Here is a 23,159-nt window from a genome sequence, read left to right on the forward strand (position 1 = left end):
GTCTTTGGCCCATCAACCTTTATGTTTTCCCAACATCAAGGATGTTGGGAAAACACAAATTTTCTTTGAAATTTCAATCTCAAATAAGGCATTTTTGCTAAAATACCGGTACTAAAGTTTCTTGGCCAAACTTCTTAAGCCTATTGTTACTAGCAAAAGTAATGTACGAAATGATAACTAACTATGCCAGCTACATAATATCATCCATATTTTGCGCTCAGAAGACTAAATGGATCATACCGTCGCGTTTAATGTTAGGATCTCGTAAGACCAAGTGGACTGAAATGTTGCCTTACATTTTTCAATATATAATTTTCAATGTTCCATACTCATCTATACACTACTTAGTAACTGGAATCACTAGAAATTATAACAAAAAAAATGTATGCGCTTAAAAAAATGTGGTCATTAAAGAGTCAACAGTTTTCTCGTGACAAAAACTCCAATGTGACTGATAAATATCAATAGAGTTGACATCCTGCAACACAAAACAGTAACAAGTGGTTGTGTAATCAAATAATGTGTTTCTAGATTGATAATATTGAATATCAGGTTTGTACTTTTATTAAAAACCTTGTAACACAAGAATTGCCTGTTGGTCCTGTCTTACCCCATGCCCGGTCCCATCTTACCCCAGTGGGGTAAGATGGGACCAGCTCACTTTTTTTAATCTGTACAGAAAACTGTGTTGTATGCAGAAAGTCTGAGTTGTAGCTTAGAAGCCCATTGCATAACTACACCTTGTGATAGGTTTAGGGTTTTTTATTTATTCATGGAATAGATGCTACATGCTTGTTAGTGATTTCGGTCCTGTCTTACCCCATCTGACTATATATATATATACAATTCAAATGATAAAAAATAGAACAGGCCATTGGCCAATGACACTTAAGCTTTCAAGAACCAAGATCATTGACACTTGGATTCTTTAATCTAAACTTACTAAAGGAGAACAGTCAACTCAAATTTTCATTAACTATCAAGTACCAACTACCAAGTTCTCTAAAAAAAATAAACAGAAAATGATCTTTCATGTGAGAATCTCATTGTTCTATTGAATTTTTAATTTATCTCATTATAGGTTTGACATTTTTGACTTATGTAAGTAATTGTAAATTATGCCATTAAATTTGTGTATAAATATTTCTAGGTAGGAGAAACTTTGAAGTTTTAACAAAAATAGTAAGGATCTAATATGGTTTGAAAATTGGTATTTATATATATAATTAGAAAAAAGATTCAGTACTATTCAATTCAAGATGATGGTAATTACAATTAGATGATTCTCATATCGTAGTATATGGAATATCAAATCATATGGATGAGATATGTTGAGAGCAATATTGTATGGTAACATTAAACTTGAGAATAGACCACACCAAGAATCGAGGTCACTTGCCTGCAAGGCTCACCTCAGGTGAGACACCAAACATTCCTGGAAAAGATCATAAATCATACGTATTATTTTTAATGATAGAGAAAGATGAGGAGTAATGGTTACCTATGGAGTAAAAGTAATGGTTACCTTATATGATTGATAATTTTTGCGGTTATTCTGAATTAGGAGAGTCAGGTTGGAAATGAGAAAAGATGTGACTGGATAGTCTGGAATTCAATGATTGTTGCATTGTTGGTATGCGTGTGTCCCTAACTTCCTAAGAATCCTAACTGGAAAAATATAACTCGGTAGGTACTCACTGCAGTGAGTGACAGAGAGCGCATTTTCTTGTCGATGAAAACAATGTCACGAATGGACGGACAGAGACGGAGGGACGGACATGACGAGCACAATAGCACCTTTTTTCCATAAATGAGAAAATGTGCTAAAAATGGGAAATTTGATGCATTAAATATTAATATGCCTGTTCAAACCCTTTTGCATGCCTTTTAAGATGGAAAATTGTCAATAATTTTGTGAAATGCCTAAAATTTTATTTAAATAGAATTGAACTCTGTCATGCCCCATGCCTGGAAGGTGTTGTGTGCATGCCCAAGGAGTTTTTATTTGGGATATGTGCTGCAGTGCTGGTAGTGGTATGCCAGGTATAAAAGCTTCGATTTTTCATGCCCACTGAGCATGCTAATAAACAAATGTACTACAGCTGCTTACGGTACAGCACTGAGTCTCTTGGGTACAGTGAGAGTGTGAGACTGTTGATGACATCATCAATGAAATCATTGGCCACCATGACCAAATCAAAATGAATAGGAACATTGCTTTCCAAGTTTATCCTGGTTGATACTAGTTGTGAAACAAGGTAAACACCACTTTCTAAGTTAAAAAGGACTACATAGTTTCAAAACAATGTGCCATGTGGGCCACCTGCAATACATTGCAATGAATATAAACACTGCTTTTCCTGTTTATACCAGTTTGTTAGTTTTGAAACATATAAACCATTTTCCAAGTTTATGCCAGTTTATACCATGTTTGAAACAATATAAACATCCATCTTCAAGTTTATACCAGTTTATAATTTATACTAATTGGATATGGACTTACCGGTATTGCTTCAAGACTGCAAATGACAGATACAAGGAACCAAAACAAGCGGGAGATACACACAGTGACGGTGTTGCATGTAGTGATGGCTGAACACTGCTGGTAACTGGGCAATGTATCCTGAATACTGCTGGCAGCGTGGAGATGCTTGCTAAATACTGCTGACAATATTTCGAGTTTACAAACCATATCTTGGCAATTCATTTGCCAAAGTTTGCTCCTTGGTTTGGAACTATTGTCAAATTATTATAGCATAGTAAGAACAATAATAGTCAGAAGCATTCTATCAGAATTGCCAAAAGCATGATAACATGGCCTCAAACACTAATTGGGCCCACTACTAGGCCATGGTCGCCTTTAATGGAGGAGATATAAAATGACCATATATGGTCACTAGCAGGCAAAAGAGACAAGTAGAAAATTTCAATATTGTCCAAGGGTGTTATTGATCTTTTTAGGCTATGATTTGTGTATATATATATATACTATGTAGAAATAACTTGATTTTATTATTGAAATAGGTTTTACTAAATAGTTTATTTCTAGTATATCTTGTTTATTACAGCACATGATTTTATTATAAGGTCAGTGTAAAAAAAATGATTGCTGAAAGCCTATTGACCGGAGTGGCATTTGGATATCTCATTCTTGCTCCATATACTAAAGTAGAAGAAAGTTTCAACATACAAGCATGCCATGATATGCTATACCATGGTCCTTTCTTGAGTCGGGTAAGTTAAAAGCTTCCATAGAAATAACTTCAGAAAATATTGTATACCTTTTCAAAAAGTACATATTGAAATCTTGACTAGTAGGACATTTGTTACAACTGCTGTATTTGTTTCTTGATTTTTTTTTGTTTTAGCATCTCAAATCAGTAGCATCGCATATATACATATATAGTAAGTAAAAAGTAATTATTTATTTATTCAATTAATTTTCTATCTATCCTTTGGCAGAGCATTTATTTGGTTGTATAAATGCTAAATCTGAATTTTTTTCAGTATGACCATCATGAATATCCTGGAGTTGTGCCTCGCTCATTCTTGGGGCCTGCTATGCTATCTACCTTGGCTCTTCCATTTGTTACAACTGCAAGAGTGATGGGTGTCAATAAAATATATTCTCAATATTTGGGTAAGCATTTAAATTTATTAGACTGATTATTTATTGTAAAATTTACCATAAGCATTAATACAAATTTTTGGGTGCATATTATCAAGTGACTTGTAAACTTTATTGTAGAGTTTTCAATTGATTCCTTTCACGGTACTTCTTTACTGCATGTTAATTTTTGTGTCATTAATTTTTATATTTTTTTTTTTGTTACAGTGCGACTTGCTTTGAGTTTGCTTGTGGTGTTTGCATGGAGTCGCTTCTACCAACAAGTAAAAAAAGGATTTGGAATGGGCGTTGCCGTGTGGTTCACAGCCATCACCATTACTCAGTTCCACTTTGTCTATTACCTCTCACGAACCCTGCCAAACAGTTTTGCTCTCATATTTGCTCTCCTCTCATGTTCTTATTGGCTCGAACAGAATCACAAAAAGTTCATAGTTGCAAGTGGCATTGGTGTTGCCATTTTCAGAATAGACCTTGTTCTTATGCTTGGTCCCATGCTTGTTCATGATCTGGTCACCAAAAGGATTGGCTTGAAGAGGTATGTATTCTCAATTTTTTATTAAACAAAAAAATATTAAAAATAAGGGAAGTTTAAAACTGCAGGTTTCAATCAATAGTTATTTGCTGGTGTATGAAATAGAAATTAGGTGGTTATGTACAAATTTGTATATTGGGCAAAACAATGGATCTGCTCAGCCTCAACTCATGTGAATGGTTTCATAGAAATTGGACTTGGTTTCTGAGGGATTAATATTTACACTAAATTGCACTAATTTCTTAGCACTTTCTATTTATTATGTGTTTATATTTATACCAAACACTTAAGCTATTCAAACTTACTATTATTGATCAGAGATTTTCGTTCCTAGTTACCTACCAATTAATAAATTTCTCTCCTTTTCCTGATACACAAGCATAAATTAAACATTTTTAATTGTAACTTGAAAATGTATAAAAATAACTGAGGTTCAACTAATTTTTATCAAATTTTCCCCCAGTTGTTTGTTTCAATCGGTGACAGTTGGTGGCACACTGCTGGCTGTTACTGTTGCATTTGACAGCTTGTTATGGGGGCGGTGGGTGTGGCCTGAAGGCGAGGTCTTTTATTACAACACCATACTCAACCAGAGCCATCATTGGGGGGTAATAAAGCTGCAGAACAAAATCTTACTTTAATGTTTGATACAGACCAACTTGCAGTTATGGTTGACGTAAATTGCTGAAATTGAACATGTTTCCAAGGTGCTTGTGTAATTTGGTTTAATTGTAATAGCTATTTCGGTCCAAGTAATGACAGCAGATTGTGGCCAACTACAAGGCGTTGCCAGCAAATTTACTTACTTATTTACATTTTTAGTCATTAGCTACAAATGCTATTGGGTTTCGAAACTAAAAGCTATTGAATTTTGCTGCAAAACTTTGAAAATTATCAATGTATATTTTCAATTCATCAGCTGTCTTCGAGGAATGTTGTTGTGCGGGAATTATTTGTACATTGAAAATATTTCTAACTTGAATATGTCCTTTGTTATCAGGTAATAATATTTGTCATATTGCATTACCATTCAGTTTAATACTTTCTCCGCCGTCAATGAGTGGTTTATATATTTCATTTTTTCGTACAGAAGCACTTGCTAAAACATTGCTTTCACTTGCTGCTGCACCAAAAATCAAGCTCAAGATACATGTAGAATAAAGCAGCAAAATTTTTACTAAACCAGGTGATGGTGGAGTAACATATAAATATTTTATGTAGACCCAGCCCCTGCCATGGTACTTCTACTCAGCGTTACCCCGGGCCCTGGGTGCAAGTATCCTCTTCGTGCCAGTAGGCATAGTGCTGGACAAGCGCATGCGGCTTCTAACGGCGCCCGCGCTCGTCATGGTGGCGCTCTTCTCGTTGCTGCCTCACAAGGAGCTACGCTTCATTATTTACGTCGTGCCTCTCTTCAATGTTGCGGCGGCATATGCATGTCAAAACTTGTGCGTTGCAGCACCAATCTAATATAAATATTTATTATGCTTGAGAATTCTTATTATCGTAACATTGTAAGAATTATTCATTCATTATTTACGTCGTGCCACTGTTTAATATCGCGGCTGCATATGCATGTAAAAACTTGGGCGTTTCATCATTTATCCATTGTAATAATTTGTTGTGCTCGAGAATCCTCTATGATCCTAACTTATACCAATTATTAACGTATTAGAACTAGGATTTCTGGTTCAAATGCTGTTCTTGAGTAAGAATACTCTTAGCAGTACACATATCGTATCTTCACTTATGTTAATACTTTGACGGGACTTCCAGAGCAAATAAATTGCAATTGTCCAGTTAAACCGTGAATTAAAAATAATAGAGCAAACGTATATCAGGATAAAAAAATAATATATTCCATGGTGGCCAGATACATGCGTTGCCGCAAGAGCACGCGCTGGTCGGCGCTGAGCGCGGTGGTGGTGGGGCACCTGCTACTCAACTGCCTCCTCACTGCCTTGCTCGCGTCCGCCTCGGCCGCCAACTATCCTGGTGGTAAGCAGGGTTGTCAGAGTTTATGGAAAAACCACCATAGTATCAGCCCACAAAAAAATAGAAAGAACTAAACCGACTAATTTGGTACTGACTACTTCCAAATATACTATTTAACCGACTAATTTAATACTTTGAAATTTGTAATTTGGTTTGCAACAGTTAAATTCTTAACTGTTCTTTAGGCTATAAAAATTACATCTGGTTTTATGCTCCCATAAATTTTTAGTGGTCAATTGAATGCGAAAAAATGCAAATTTGCGAATTATGTTTTTTATTTTTTTATTATATCATTAGTTTGCCTAAATTACAAGTTATCTAAAATCTTGAAAAGCCAAGAAAATGCCACCATATATTCATCCTAATAAAAGTTTTCAGGGAATATTTGTCTAATTTACTAGGCCTCTTGTTTGCTGTTAAATTATTTATTGGTAAGTTTTATCTTTCTGAAGTAGTCTCATTTCAGATGTATTCTTCACGCTGGCCAAAAAATAATATGTTATTCTGATAGCTGGGGTGCCAATCATGAACTTTTAATTATATCCCATAAAATTAATTCAATATTTTTTATACATTCAAACGTAAAAAATGAAAAAAACATCCATAGGTGTAGCGTTGTGGCGGCTCCACGAGCTTGTCCCAGCCGAGGCGCACGTGTCCGTCCACATCGACAATCTGGCAGCTCAGTCTGGAGCGACGCGATTCCTGCAAATGCACCCAAACTGGCAGTGAGTCATCGCCGAGTAACTCTGTAAATTTTAGGGGTTGTTCCTGCGACGTAGCTATTATTTTGTTAGGGAGTTGTTCCAACAACATTGTTCTTCCTGTTCGTAGGAGTTGTACCTGCGACGTAGATGTTGTTTTGTTTAGAAATTCTTTTTAAAACATGGTTCTGCTTGTAGGAGTTGTTTCTGCGAAATAGCTGTTATTTTGTTTAGAAATTGTTCTTAAAACAGTATTACGTTTGTGAGTTGTTTATGCGATATAGCTGTTGTTTTGTTTAGAAATTATTCTTAAAACAGTGTTCTGTTTGTAGTTGTTTCTGCGACTTAGCTGTTACTTTGTTTAGAAATTGTTCTTATTTGTGTTCTGTTTGTAGGAGTTGTTACTGAGACGTAGCTGTTTTTATTAAGGAGTTGTACTTAGTTCAACATTGTTCTGTTCGGGCATTGACCTCGCGACATTGCTCTGTTGTTATGTTTAGCTGTTCTCACGGAATTATTCTCTCTCTCTCTATCTGAACGTTCAAGAGCTTTTACGACATAGCACTGTTTTATGTTCTTTTGTTTTTTCGAAATAGCTCTATCTGAACGTTCAATAATTGTTCTTACCACATAGCTCTGTTGTACAGGGTGATTCACAGATACTTCATGATTTGAAATGACGATAAAAAAGGAACTAGTAAAGATACCATTGCAATATAAATTTTTATCGAAAAAGACTTTACTTAAATTTTTGTATCACTTAGTTTTAAAGATGACATCGGATAAATAATGGCCATTATTGTTAACGCATTTGGTCAATTTTTGAAGTTCTGTTCAACTCGCTGAAGCATATTGACGAGTATGTTAGCGATGGCTTGGCGTATGTGGTTCTTCAAATGAGATGGGATCCTTTTACAGCCATTGTGAAAAAATTATTTAAGATAACACCTTGAAAAAAAAAATCGCACGGAGCCAAATTGGGGGATCGGGCCGGCCAAAGAAGGTCACCTCTCAAGGAGATTAGGCGCTCTGCATAATGTTGTTGCAAGATCCATTGAACATCTAGCGTGTGGGCCGTGGCTCCATCCTGTTGGAACCAGACATATCTGACTTTTGGCAAAAGAAGGCGTCAATTATATGCATGTACGAAGCTGCAGTCACCGTTACTGCGCGTTCGTTTTCCTCGCAGAAATAAGGGTCAATTATGCAGCCTTTTGACACTGCAAGTTCACACAGTTACGCGCTCACAATGAAGTGGCCGCTGATGGAATTCACGCGGATTTTTATCACTCCAATAGCGCATGTTTAGCTTGTTTACGCTGCCAGAAACGCTGCATTAACACTTCCATTTGCCCTAAATGTGTTCACCCACCTAACAATTGATTTCCGATCAGGAACCCGACATGAAGGACGAATACTTGCCAGGGTACGGAATGCTTGTTGAGTAGCGCTCGACAGCAAACGCACGCTGCTCACTTGTCCAATGCATAGTGGTAACTGACTAGACGGACCCATAACTTCATGACTTTGCCTTTCATATGAAATGCCCATTTCCTACAACATCTGGCTGCATGGCGCAGAATACAAAACAGGAAAATCCGTGAATCACCCTGTATGTTCAGGTGCTCTTTCCACATTGTTCTGTTTGCACGTTCGGTTGTTTTTAAGACTGTTGCTTAGGTATTAAACGAGCTGTTCGGCCCATTTCTGTTTGCTTAGTCTGGAATTGGTATTATTTTTCAGCATGATTTAAGAATGATTCCATTTCTCAGTACCGATGATGTATTTCGATAATCAAATTTGAGGTGGTAGATGGTTTCCAGACCACGTATCTATTATTAATTTCTTTATAATTTTCTATAATAAATTCACCTATTACAATTTTTTATGTCAATTATGTTGAGATGTGTAATGACGGACATATTTGTCTCACGTAACTATGTTATCTCCAATGAAGTTGATAAGTTAAAAATATTATATTTCTTCATCCAAAGCTACAACAAAACTGAAGATCTGCGGCCAGGCAGCCGCGAGTTGCGCTCCTTCTCTCACCTGCTCGTGGAAGCCAAGAATAAATACGCCTACAACCTCAAGCACTACGCCGACACACACAGAATTCTCGAGGCCGTCGAAGCTTTTTCTCACCTCAGCTTCAACTACCAACAATTTCCTCCTGTCAAAGTGAGAATTTAGTAAATAGTTCCAAATCTTGATATTTATTTTATCAGCTGTGTGTTCTCATATTTTATGTATGATTTTCGTTTGCAATTTTATGCGTTTCACGCCAAGGTGTAATCGTAATTACTTCTGGAATCTACTTCTTTTGTTAGAATCACTATTTTAGTCATGTCATCATATCTATATTTATTCTTGTATAAAAAATGAAATATTTTTTTTATAAAATTACTGGCTAAATAAGAATATGACTGATTTTATGATAATTAAATTAATTGTACATTTTCTGTGCTCAGATTCGCATGAAGCCTACGCTGTTCATTCTTGAGAACCAGAGGATAGAAGATATTTTGTCCTACCATACATTTAAAGAGCCAGAAGTATTCACAACAGATTTTTCAGAAAGCTTTGAAACTGACGATTTAAATGCTACATTGTTAACTCCTCCTGATCAAGAAGAACCTGTGGCGTTTAAAACGCAAGACAGCAAGGATAAAAATGAGAAAATGTTAAATAAAAAGGCTCAGAAAAAGAAAATAGATCTTGACGAAGGTAATTTAGAAAAAGGCGTGCCTGTGGAGAAATCTGAGGTCGGATTAGGTGAAGACAACAGTAACACTTCTGAAACAATTTCCATCATGGATGAAATTCAGCCCTCGCAGAAAGATGGAGTACTGGTTTTGAATGACGTTTCAAGCGCGAAAGTAGAAGACGAAATTTCAGAAAATATTTTGAATCTTGATGCTGACATTGGCTCTGAAAAGCAAAAGTCATCGTTCATTACGGCCAACGAAGGAGAAAACACGAATAAATTGACGAAAGAAACTAGACTTCATCGTAATATGAAGCCGGCAAAAGATAAACAAAACACGAAAAATGTTACTCCAACTGCAGCCGACGTTTCGTCAACCTCAGAAAGGGAAATCAAGAACGTTGATTTGGATGAAGATAAAATAACATAGTTGCCTATTTTTGCCTGAAGTGATACGTTGCTACCATTCAAGATTCTCGTGGTGCCACACCCGTTCTACATGTGGTCCTCCAGATGCTCAGTTCAAAAGAGTTTGTATGAGAATTCACGGGAAGGAGGATAGCATCCGTACGGTGGGAACCACGTTTTTTAGGCGATCAGCTGTCAAAGTATAGGATTGCAATCGGGATTATTTATTACTAAGCAACAGAAACTACGTTGACCAGGATGCATCTCAGCATAGCCTTGAATTATTGGCATGAGAGATAAGAAGCAATGGATGGTGCATGCCCTCTCTGAAAGCAGAAAGTTTTCACGCGTTTGCGCTCAATAGGTTCATTCAAAATTTTGTGTCTATAATTATATTTATCTTTAGGCAGGTTTCATAGAAGACAGGAGAATTGGTTTTATTGACAATTTTTTTATGAAATTCTCTGGTCTTCAATGAAGCCTGTTTGAAAGAACAAATTGTGCCATCCTATACTAATATATGCATATATGTACAGTTTTAGTTTGTTTTCTTGTTATGTGTGATCTCGAAGTGTGTGTTTGTACACGGATTTTAATCCATCTGATAACTGTTCACTATGCTATCATTATTTAAGCCCATTTTGAAGTCTAACTGTTGTTTATCAGGTTTTTATGTAATTAAATTTTTTGCAATGAGAATAAATTTTTAAATTTTGCATTAATTCTGCATGTTTGTTTGATGATTACACTATTATTAAATATATTCATGGCAATAAAAGAAAAAATGTTACGAATGCATCATTTTACTGAGAATTAATGTTCAGTGATACTGAATATTCTTAAGACTAGCTGGACTTGATAATGCTTGAAAGTTGAAATTGCTCCAAACAAGTTTCATTTATTAATGAAAACGGCGCTGTGACGATAAAATTGCCTTCGACGGGATACATCAACGTTTCATTATACCTGTGCCTTCAGTCCGCCTTTTCAAGTAGCTCACATCCTCTAGAAGGAGTGATCTCTCAGATCTTCAAAATTCTAACGATCGTCATCGGTTTCACCCTCGGCTTCCCGTAGTGCATCATCGGTTCACTTCTTTTTGTTAGGATCCTTGTACGGGAGGACGTAGCGCTGGGCGATGCGCAGGGGCGGCGAGTAGCCGTCTACGTAACTCGAATCTTCAAAGAGAACCTCATAGTCATCGCAGGCGAGGGTGGGGGGCTGGCTTACGTACGCCTTGTAGAAGCACGTAGTTTGTGGGTACAGCGCCATCACTGCAATAATTCACATCGCTTTGTCAATAGTTGGCAATGTTGGGCGAGGCTTGAAAAGTTGAGAATAAAAGTCACAGTGTTCGTTGATTATGGTTCAATTTGAAGTTACGTTATAAGCTATAGTTTTTAACATAAGAAAGACCACTTTGATGGTTCATTCAAACCTAACTTAACAGAAATATTGCTACATCTAAGACACATTTACCACCCAATGAATGAGATTTCGAGACTTAACTCTAAATCCTTAAAGAGCCAGTAAATAATGTCCTTTAAAAATGACACAAGCATGGAGCGGACAATATTTATTCCTCTATCTCAAAAATTAAATTAAATTCTCACCAATAGTTCCTTCGGGATACAACGCCTCAGGATTAGTTTCAGGATTGGCACGTCGCAGAGGCAGAGGATATACGCGTCTCCTGCTGAGCGTGTGTCGCTCTTTCTGTTCTTCGTCGATGTCCTCGACCTCGTAGCGGCCCGTGCTTGGGTTGAAGCCGCTAATTTCCGCTAATATCCAATTCTCTTCACCCTCTGACCCACGCACCAGACATGCAGCCATGTCACCAACCTGCAAAGTAAATTTGATTTCAACGCACAACTTTACAGAGCATTTCTTTTAATATTACCTGTTTAAGAAATGGAGTTGGAATAACATTGAAAACATTATGAAAAGACTACAAACGAAAACATAGAAATGTTGCCTACATACGTTGGGACAAAGAAGAGCATCTATCGACTCATTTTAATAGACTAGTTGGTATCATTAAGACGGAAAATTATGCAACTAACCTAAATATTTAAAGCAGCTGTGGTGACGGAAAGCAGAAATGAAAAACTGTACCTATCATATCCCTAATACGTTAATATTAAAAACCGTACCTTTCATCTCCCTAATACGTTAATATGAAAAACTGTACCTTTCATCTCCCTAATACGTTAATATTAAAAACCGTACGGTACCTTTCATCTCCCTAATACGTTAATATGAAAAACTGTACCTTTCATCTCCCTAATATGTTAATATTAAAAACCGTACCTTTCATCTCCCTAATACAATAATATGAAAAACTGTACCTTTCATCTCCCTAATACAATATGAAAAACTGTACCTTTCATCTCCCTAATACGTTAATATGAAAAAAATATAACTCAGTACTCACTGAAGTGAGTGACAGAGAGCGCATTTTCTCGTCGACTAAAACTTGAGGTCACGGACAGACGGACAGACCGACAGACAGACGGACATGGCGAGCACAATAGTGCATTTTTTCCATAAATGAGAAAATGTACCTTGTATGAGAAATGTGTAAAAAGTACCTTTCAACTCCCTAGCACGTTATGAGTTGAACGATGGCAGGGTTTATCTGTTCGATTATTCTTTAATTAAATTTTCATTAAATTTCTCCTTTACCTTAACGATATAATTAGACTCTGGGGGCACGGAGCCGCTCAGAGGAGGTGGCTTGTCGGCCGGCCCGCCCAGCCACACAGGCAAGGTCTGCGCGCAATTGAGTAGCATCTTCATGAGGGCGCCGCGACGGAATGTTTCTTTGTTGCCCGAACTTTTGGCCTGCAAGAAATGCCTCGGTAATAACTAGTATAAATGCTGTGGATCAAACATTCAAAACTGTTTATTAGATTGGGAATATAACAAAACCAACATGTATAATTTGGCAGCTGATCAAAGGCTGTGACAGGTTGTGCAGGTCTATAGAACGATGCAGTAAAAAAAAAACTTTCACGAAAAACTATTACTTGATTCAGAGAGATTATAAAATGACTCAGAAGATATTCATTGCTGTGGATATTAAAAAGATAGATACTTGCTAGTATTCTGAGGACATGTTCTATAGCTCGTATCTGGTATGCTTGCCTGTATCCTGAGGTCATGTCTCATAGCTCGTATCTGGTATACTTGCCTGTATTCTGAGGTCATGTCTTATAGCTCGTATCTGGTATACTTGCCTGTATCCTGAGGTCATGTCTTATAGCTCGTATCTGGTATACGGTGTTGAGGGCGCGATGCACGAGCTGCAACTCTTCTCCCACCTCGCCCAACGCCTGCTCGTAGTCGCGCTTCAGGCGGTTCTGCTCAATAGAAAACTACATTACTGTTTGTACATCGTAAATGCATGTTCCGTTTCTTGAAAATACCAGTACATGGCTACCACAAAATAGCATGATTAAAATAATCACAAATAGTATTCAGAGTAATGCATCTGTCATTTATCCACAGCTCACCTTGAGATGCATCCAGATCATGGTGATCAATTGAATCTATACATGCTTTCAAATTTTTCCACACATAATAATATAAATTCCTGAAGAAAAAATAGGAAAAATACAAGAACATGAACCAATCATTATCTTACACATATTATTTAAAACAAATACTAGTATTTGAGATTACTCACTCTATTATTTGTAGTGATTTTTTCCTCTGCAACGATTTTATCTGACAAAGTGTTGATCGAGTTGAGTGTAGTCTCATTCTTGTCTCTCGTTGCCTGCAGCTCAATAATGCTCTTTGATAGAACTTTCACGTGCTCCTATGCAGGAATTTTCATGAACAAGTAAGATAAGGATGAACAAAATTCAAGAAAATCAACACAATGGGTGAAGAGAAAAGTTATCATGAAACGACTAACACTACATAACAATTGAGGCAACAAGCATTTAAAATTTTATTTTGATATTGTTTGAAAAACTCAGTTTTGGAACATTACATTGGCTTTACATTTGGCATCAAAAATTTTTTTAGCACAATCCTTAAAGGTTATTTCCTAACTGATATTTCTAACTGATTTTCATTTCCAAACTGATATACAAAAAAGTTCTCTACTTTGCAGATGCATCAATTTCACAAAGCAATCTTTCAAAAACCACAAATTTTATTCATTAGAAAAATTTCATCAGAATAACTAATTTGAGCCTGATATGTACTTGTAGAGCCTGTGCTTCAGAGCTCATTGCCATGGCCATTTCTGTGGAAGTAGATAATGGGTACGGAGTGACATTGATTGGAGGAATTTCTCTCTTGAGCACCTCCCTCTTGAACCAGGACCCATTGCCAGAACTTGAAGAGCCTCCCCCACCTCCTTTGCCTTTAGAGGGAGATTTTGGAGACTCCACAGACCGTTTGGGGCTTCCTGGTGCAAGAATAATGAATAAATTATAATTATATTTGTTTTTGAGGTGTCAAGAGTAGCTTCAGGGTACAGAGCGACTTGAAAGAGTCGCTTGAAAGCTACAATTGCAATTTTAATTATCTTAATTGATTGCTACTGGGAAAGAAAATGCAGTTGTTACATAACCTAACATTATAATTCACTAGACTGTATGGTCAAGATCATTAGAATTAAATGTTACAATTTCATTACAATGAAGTATAAAAAGACCTGAAATAACATTATTCATTTTTAATAGTGGCTTTAACAGTCTAGGAGAATTTATAGAAGCAAATTATTTTATTCACATATACCGTTTAAGTTAATCAACTACCATCAAATGGGGTAATAGGGGATGATTTTGAGTATTTTTTAATTATAAATTCTTACCATGAAACATTTCATAAACGAGTTTGAGCTTATTTTAAAAGAGGGTTAAGTGGGACAGTCATCCAACATTTTGTAGAAATGTTGAAGCAGCTAAACTATTCAAGATATTGCAAAACTAAAAATAAAGGTGAAAAGTTCAACATTTTTACTATCTATGTAGCATTAAGCAAGTTAAGGAATAATAGATTTGCTACCTCTATAAAATCCATTAAAAAAAAGTGTGAAAAGTGAGATTTTGGAAAAGTACCTCTGCTAATGTCTGTAGCAAAAGAAAGTATTTGCAGTATTAAAAAATTTTACTTACATAAAAATTGCACACAGGTGTTGGCTTAAAAAAGTGATTGACAATTGACGGAATTTGCATATCTTGTTAAAAAAAATGGCGGCTATTTCTGCAGGACAGGGTAATAAGGAACACCCCTTGGAGTAATAAGGGACACCCTAAAAATGCATTTACCGTAAAATGGGGTAACTTTGACCATTTTTTTTTCAAAATGATGCCATTTTTTTACTAGATAAGTTAAACTTAAATTGAAACATGCAAAATACAGGTCTATACTCTAGCTTTACTCGCCATAAATTGCTGGCTCCTGCCTCTCATAGTTTTGATGTAATTTAAAAAAAAGTGATGGTCTTTGTTACCCCAGCTCTTGGGGTTTCTTTGACCAGGTGGTAAAATCAATTTTATTTTTTAGTAAAATAACTCCAAATAACTCCAGGTTGTGGTGCATTGTAGTAGAACTCTTCTAGTTACATATAACGTACAAAAGACAGATTTTAGGAAAGTATCATAGTTTGCAAATGGGGGCGCCGCCCCCAAATGGGCAAAATGTGACCACCTAATGGCAGCCGTGATGGGGTAACATAGACCGGTTTGGAAATTAAGTTAAAATTACCATATATAAGACTCTGTAGAGTCTGAAACATAAAGAAAAAAACATTAATAGGTATATCAAACATAAAATATGTTATATAGGTACCTATGGTAATTTTAACTTGATTTCCAAGCCGGTCAATGTTACCCCGTCACAGCTGCCGTTAGGTGGTCAAAGTTACCCCATTGGGGTGCGGTGCCCCCCATTTGCAAACTATGACACTTTTCTAAAATTTGTCTTTTTCATTTGTAACTAGAAGAGTTCTACTACAATGCATCAAAACCTGGAGTTATTTTACCAAAAAATAAAAAAATTGGAGGGGGTACTCCGACAGGCTTTAAATAATAGCTCTTTTTTGTGGGTCACATTTCTAATTTTTTAACCTATTAGATATGCAAACTTTTTAAATCTTTCTATTGTGTTACATAGCCTCAGTATTAGGCCTTTGATGGCCATTGACAAAGTTTTTATATGTCGAATCATTTTTGAGTTTTGGGGGTTTTTGTTAAAAAAACAAAAAGTGGTCAAAGTTACCCCGCCGGTCAAAGTAACCCCATTTTACGGTACATTAGATCATAGATTAGCAAAGGCTCCAGTTAATGAAAAAATCAATCAACAACAGAAAATTTTGAGTACATTTACCTCGATCAGCAAAGAAATTTCCCTTGATGAAAAAATAATGCGTCATCACAAAATTGTGCATAGAATTGTGCACGGGGCAACATAGAATGAAAAGTAATTAACCTAAACTATGATTTATTTCTCCAAAGAATATGATGGTTATCACTAAAATATTCCTTTCCATTTCAAATATGTTTTAATGATCTTTTTTGTAATAATGAATTCACGTCACTCAATTAAAATGGTGTGAAATTACAAACTTTCCTGTAAACTTAGATATATACAGAATATACGCTATATGGCTGCCGATATGAAGCTTGCAGTGGACAAGGTTGTCGTAAATGCTCAATGGTATGTTCATGGATATGGTAATATCACATCAATAATACAGTAATGTATGAATAAGGTAACATCATAAAGTGCCCTGGATTACCATGTTCCCAGGAGTAATTCAGGATGGTTTTATTTTGCGTCTGGCACCTTACAAATAGCATATTGAATTTTTTCAGACATGCCTTACGATAGCTCTTGCAAAGAGCTTTGAAATGAGCCCAAACTTGTTAATGAAATGTTTCTTGGTATGAAGTTTTAGACAAAAAATGCTCAAAACCGTCCCTTATTACCCCCTTTGGTGGTACTTCAGATTAAATAACTGCAGAGACAATATCTACACTCACCAGCATTTCGATCCTTGCCTTTTCCCATCTCAATTGTTGATATTATTCTTAAACTTCAAAGTGAAAATTCAACACTTGAAACTTGTATGATTGAGAAATAATTGAATGTCATCCAATCAACATACATGTTTTTACACATACATCATCATACAAGAAGATGACACCTGCAGGTTTCTGCAAACATGATTTCAAGAAGCATATAGCTACAGGCACAGGATTTCAACATGAAAAATGCATGAGTTTGATTATATTTTATGTTACAACCACTTTAAGCTTTTTTATAGTTTTATGCATGTAAGTCAGTTCAATAACCGGTACCTTTAAGCAAGTTGTAAAGATGTAACTCAGGAACTATATTCAGAAATGATATTCAGGATTGATATTTTTCAGTATTAAATTTTCTGCAATGCCTGGTTGGTCACTGAATTTGGAGACCGGTCGTAAAATTGTCAATGATTGCCTACTTCAGTGCCTGTCCGTTGTGTTCTGAAAGGAATCTTCCATTACTTTCTTCTCACAGCCAAATGCTACCCATATCTTGTACTAACTGTACCTCTTAACATGAACAGCAGAAAAGCATGGTTAGTCTTCCCCTGTGGGTATGAATGAATATATGAATACAGTACCCTTTATGATGAATATTTTGTATATCAAAGTACAGTATATGGTAGTTAAAAATTTAATAAAAAACTAATCAGATGAGCGGAAATGATGTAGAATTTTACCAGAGGTATTTCTATTTAGACATTTGCCGGTTGTGTACATAGCTTTCAGAGGGTGCGCAGCCGTGCACCACCAATTTTGTACACTAATAAGCCCTGAATTGAACGCCACCTTGGATCTCTCTGGATAGCCACCTATCAGCCGCCAACTACTCGGCTTTGTCCTCCTCCGGCCTTGCACAGAACCTGCTGTGCACCACCAGGCCGCAGATGGAATATGACTTCTGGCATCGTTAAGTTACATAATTTTATGTTAACCGCATCTGAGGTTAGGTTTCAGATAGCATAGTTCTGTTCCAAAATTTATCGTCCTTCGACAAGCGGCCGCTTGACCGAGGGCTGGTTTGACGCATAGCCTAGATATGATTGTCCAGAAGTGTTGAAGGCTACGTTCCGGAAGGCAGGAATCATGATGGTCAATTATTACATCACAGGCAGTGGTGGTCTTCAGCAGGCAACCTCTTTCAGATATGCAGCAATAGATTTGATTATAGAAGTCCAAGGTTTAACTTTTTGAGCTGCAATGTATGCAGATGCATTGAATTGCAATTTTTTGGGCCAGGTTGAAAATGCTTGCTGAAAATAAATGTGCTACATATTTGCTTCATTATTTATATATCATATCCAATGTTGATTGTCAGCTGAACTTAAGTAAGACTTTTTCATATTTATATATATAAAAAATATTTATTTTTTACAAGTTCAAAACAGTCTAACACAAAAAACATTGCACGTACGTACATCTGTGGTACGTATTTGCTTTCTTGAATTTGCATCATTTGTAGCTTTCAAGCAAGTGCAAACAATTTACAATTAGTTTTCTCTAAATACAGATTTATTCAAAGAAATCTTTGTACATATTGGTAAAAAATATTCATTTTATATATTTTTAATTTTTTATGCAAAAACTAGATTATGCATATATATGCAGTTTGCTGCATTTAAGAAGCCTTTTTAGCTGCTATAAAATGAGGCAAGACAACAGAAAAGCCAAATTTATTGATTTTTGACCCAAATGCTCCCCTCAAATTACATAAATTTTTTGATAATTTAATAAGAATTAATTGGCATTGTTAAATAGTATACCCAGATTGGGTACCGGTATTACCTCTTCTTAGCATAATTTTTAGTTGTAATTGTAATAAATTTTATTTCGATTCAATAATGTACAAATAAATCTATTTATGCTTCTACGTACTATTGGACTGCTTGGAGCGCTGGCTGCCGGCCGCAGCTAGCTCGTCCGGTTGCCAAAAGCACTTTTCTTAACTTTCTTCGTGTTGTATGTTAATTGTATTTTCAGATCTCCTATAACTGATTTCACATGCATAGATGAGCAGAGTGATACCAACCATGTTAATAAGTTATATTGGCTATTTTATAACAGTGCAATAGAGTTCATAACCATTTCTTCCATTCAAAGATTTCCTTGAATCAAGTTCACAGGAAATCAATTGATAATCTTTAGCTTTGGACAAGCTTTTTATCTCAGACAGCACAATGCTAGCCATATCATTGGACAGACTGCCTTGAAACTTCAATTATCACTGATCATGAAGCCGCATCCAATCAGAGCCAGACATTCTCTCTCCCACAGAGTGCCGACTGACTGCAGCCTGCAGTGGTTGACTGGAATTTGTGGAAGAAAGTGTAGTGACCTGTGGCACTTCAGATTATGACAGAGTGCTCCACTTTCCCAATAGCTTATGTTCTTTTATATATACTATAGAATGGCACCATGCTAACTCTGGGTCTGGGGTCACCAAATGTTGAATCTTAAATTGCTCTGCAGGATCTACACAACCTCAGTTCACAATTCCGATGTTCACAAGTTAAAACTGTACTGCTAGATCAGCCTCCAAAAGATCTTGATCATATAATAATTAGTCAGTTATCATGGATACAAAACTGATTTACACCAATTATTTTCTTTATTTCATTCAAATTTTCAAGCTTCCCAGAAGTTGACCATCGAATTTATTATTGTCGCTTGCAATGTTGAAATATTGCCATTGTGAAAATCAATTTTGATTTGAAATAAGGGCTACAGATGGTAAACTATCTATGAAAACACGCTGTGCTTGAAAATTTAGAACTTGCAAATAAATATTGGACAATCAACACATCTAACATAATTTCAACTCTACCAACACCAAAACTACAACAATAGCAAATCTCACAACCGGTAAATACCGCCAGCACCAATCCTACAATTGCCGAGTCTGCATGTTTCAACAGTTGCTCTGCACAATATAATATATATAGTCAAATGGGGTAAGACAGGATCACAGCCTTCATGGGGTAAGAAAGGACCAGCCCATATCATGCATTCTAATTGCACTGAATTTATTTTGATAGAAGAATATGTTAGAGCAATCATTGCATGTCATTTCAGTGCTTGTTTCAACCCTCTTCTGCAAATAATGAATTTCTGGCTAATTTTTAAAGAAAACTTATGTAAAGAAGGGTCACAAAATAATTAACCCTGTTTGGGAAATAAGCTCTGTCTAATGACAAAAATTTTTTTGGCCAATTTTGTGGATGTAGGCATGTAACCTCAAGTAATAAGCAACTTTTGAGACATACTAGGCATTCCCACCTGCTATAACAAGTGGTTGTGTAATCAAATAATGTGTTTCTAGATTGATAATATTGAATATCAGGTTTGTACTTTTATTAAAAACCTTGTAACACAAGAATTACCTGTTGGTCCTGTCTTACCCCATGCCCGGTCCCATCTTACCCCAGTGGGGTAAGATGGGACCAGCTCACTTTTTTTAATCTGTACAGAAAACTCTGTTGTATGCAGAAAGTCTGAGTTGTAGCTTAGAAGCCCATTGCATAACTACACCTTGTGATAGGTTTAGGGTTTTTTATTTATTCATGGTATAGATGCTACATGCTTGTTAGTGATTTCGGTCCTGTCTTACCCCATCTGACTATAATAGAGGTTTCAGCATTTATTAAACCTTAGACCTATTGCCAATTCTTAACATTTCAAAACTTCCATAGCTTGTTGGGTCTTGAACTAGCAACTCACTGCTCCAATTGGGCTTGCAAGGATGACATCATGGCACAAATCGCAAGATGCATTGTGGATGTAGAACCGGCTGCCATATTTGTAGCATGGTCTAGCTTTTGCCTAAGTGTTCAATCTACGGTGCTTGTCTTTTAAAAGTTTCTGCTCGATGATGAGATGCTACTGTGCTGTTGTTGGATGCACCAGTCATTCTCATGACTATTTAAACAGGAAACTGGACTGAACTGGTAAACTGAAGAAACCTTGTTGGCAGTGGTAGTTGAGGCTACCTTTGCAGCACACCCTCTTGTGTCCCTATCATGTGTGTTACAGTGTGTTTTGTATTGAAGTGTTAACTATTTTATTAATTTAAATGTAATCATTCTCATTCTTTTCAAGTCAGGGCTAGATCAGTAACTGATCATCTAAATTTGTATCAAAACCTGTTCTAAAGTCTGGTGCTGAATTAATTTCTGTTCCACGCTCCCTACTCCCTAACCTCTTGAGTGATTTGCTGGAAAGCTCCCCAACCTCTTGAGTGATTTGCTTGGAAGCTCCCCATAACCTCCAACTTGCTTGATATTGGAAGCACTTATTGGGGTGCATCTTACTCATTGGTCTGCGTGCTTTTTCTTGGTGTCATCTTTAGTTCAGCTTCAGTTAATCATTTTTACACATTCTCTATTATTCTGTCATTTTCCTGTCACTCTTACTGTATAAGATTCCAATAGCTATAAGAACCAGTATTTCCATTTCATTTTACTTTTCCAAATTTAGTCATCATATTAGTCAAGTTCATTCTTTGTTACCAACCAGTCAGATAAAGTAGGCAACCAGTTTTTTTCACCCGCATTGAGACACAGGTAACAACATCAAATGCATTTCTTTAGTTTACCAGCCCTGAATTCTGTGTAAATCGTATCAGTTTACATATTGTACTGATGATATAAGTTTTGTACAAACAGTATAAATATATCAGTTTATCAGCCATGAATAATTATGATATATGATTCTATATCTTTTTCAGAAAGCAAAATCTATTACTTGCCACAAGATGTGCTTTATTAGTACAATAAAAAGTAATACCAACTTGTCACTTTTTTTGGAAAAAATTATCATTTGTAAGTTTCCTATGAGCCAATTTCAAAGTTTTTACTACCATCAGAAAGCTCTTGTTGTAGGCTATCTATTCTAACTAGAATAAAACATTTTGGTTGAGGCTTTGACTGCAGGTGGGTGGGGGAAATGGGTTCAACTGATACCTAGATAAGAATGCTATAACTTAACTTAAAGGCTGAATTGGATGGAATAAATTTCAGTTTCATGGTCTTGGCACCATAATTGAGCTTAAAAAATATGAAATTAAATTGAATATGCAAATAAAATTTATTAGTAATAATAATATTATTAATTTTTATTAATAATAATTCTTACCTACTTAAAATAAATATTAGTGAATATTGATAATAATAATATTAAATATTGATCATCATAACATCACGTCTCATCTCATCTTGTGTCTTGTCTAATCTCATGTCTTGTCTTGTCCTGTCTCATCTCCTGTCTTGTTTCGTGTCTCGTCTCATGTCTTATCTCCTCGTCTCATGTCCAATCTCATGTCTTGTCTCGTGTCTCATCTCCTTATCTCAAGTCTTGTGTCATGTCTCGTCTTATGTCTCGTCTCATATCTCAGTCTCATGTCTCATCCCATGTCTTGTCCCATCATCCCATGTCTCGTCTCATGCCTTGTCTCATCTCGAGTCTCATGTCTTGTCCCATGTCTTAGTCTCATGTCTCATCTCATATCCTGTCTTGTCTCATCTCATATCTTAGTCTCATGTCTCATCTCATATCATGTCTTGTCTCATTTCAAATCTTGTCTCATCACTCTCATGACTCGTCTCATGTCCCCTCTCATGTCTCAGTCCTGGCAGTAGTTCAGGACCAGCTCACTAGCGTACCTCACTGGCTCACGACTGAACTGAACTTAAACTGCAGGACTACCATGCATTTCGAGAATGGTAGAAAAACTGTCAGAATGGCTGCAGAGCTCTGAAATTTTGAGAGCATGCTCTAAATACTATGATCTTGATTTCAAATTATCTTTCATTAATTTCAAAATACGATATCAATGTTTATTTCTAGCACAAATGTTACCCCTTGCATACCCCAGCTAAGCAGGTACTTGATAGACATTTCTCAAAAAAAAAAAAAAGGTGTCATCATAGTTCAAGTTTTTTTAGTTTGTTTCCAAACACAAGTCAATCAAATTAAGCAAACATTTTGGGTGGAACTTGCAAAATTAAATACCTTATGCTCGCTGATGCGGAAAGTGGCTGTCCGCCATTTTGCCAGCATTGTTTACATTTGTGAGTACTTTGTGCACATACCTATACATAGTGACTAGGCTAAGTGGAGAGTTTTTTAGACTTTCCCTCAG

General features: G+C 36.2%; 2 protein-coding genes across 2 annotated transcripts; one reads left to right on the top strand and one right to left on the bottom strand.

Moving 5' to 3' along the window:
• The first annotated feature begins 3,043 nt into the window (after positions 1–3,043).
• On the top strand, positions 3,044–10,552 carry LOC108665558 (dol-P-Man:Man(7)GlcNAc(2)-PP-Dol alpha-1,6-mannosyltransferase-like). The gene is made up of 9 exons (XM_018152324.2): positions 3,044–3,234; positions 3,508–3,640; positions 3,836–4,163; positions 4,624–4,768; positions 5,382–5,608; positions 6,034–6,158; positions 6,763–6,883; positions 8,854–9,040; positions 9,331–10,552. Exons 1-9 carry the CDS (start codon positions 3,103–3,105, stop codon positions 9,994–9,996), a joined length of 2,064 nt encoding a protein of 687 aa, XP_018007813.1. The 5' UTR covers positions 3,044–3,102; the 3' UTR covers positions 9,997–10,552.
• A 207-nt stretch (positions 10,553–10,759) lies between these two features.
• On the bottom strand, positions 10,760–17,609 carry LOC108665559 (SAGA-associated factor 29). Its single transcript, XM_018152326.2, has 7 exons — positions 16,979–17,609; positions 14,192–14,397; positions 13,663–13,797; positions 13,214–13,336; positions 12,660–12,818; positions 11,588–11,816; positions 10,760–11,248 (listed from the first exon to the last, which is right to left on the bottom strand). The coding sequence occupies exons 1-7, from the start codon at positions 17,004–17,006 to the stop codon at positions 11,064–11,066; spliced, it is 1,065 nt and encodes a 354-aa protein (XP_018007815.1). The 5' UTR covers positions 17,007–17,609; the 3' UTR covers positions 10,760–11,063.
• Between the last annotated feature and the right edge of the window lie 5,550 nt (positions 17,610–23,159).

This window comes from Hyalella azteca, unplaced genomic scaffold, assembly GCF_000764305.2.
Source record: "Hyalella azteca isolate HAZT.00-mixed unplaced genomic scaffold, Hazt_2.0.2 contig7278, whole genome shotgun sequence".
NCBI lineage: Eukaryota > Metazoa > Arthropoda > Malacostraca > Amphipoda > Hyalellidae > Hyalella > Hyalella azteca.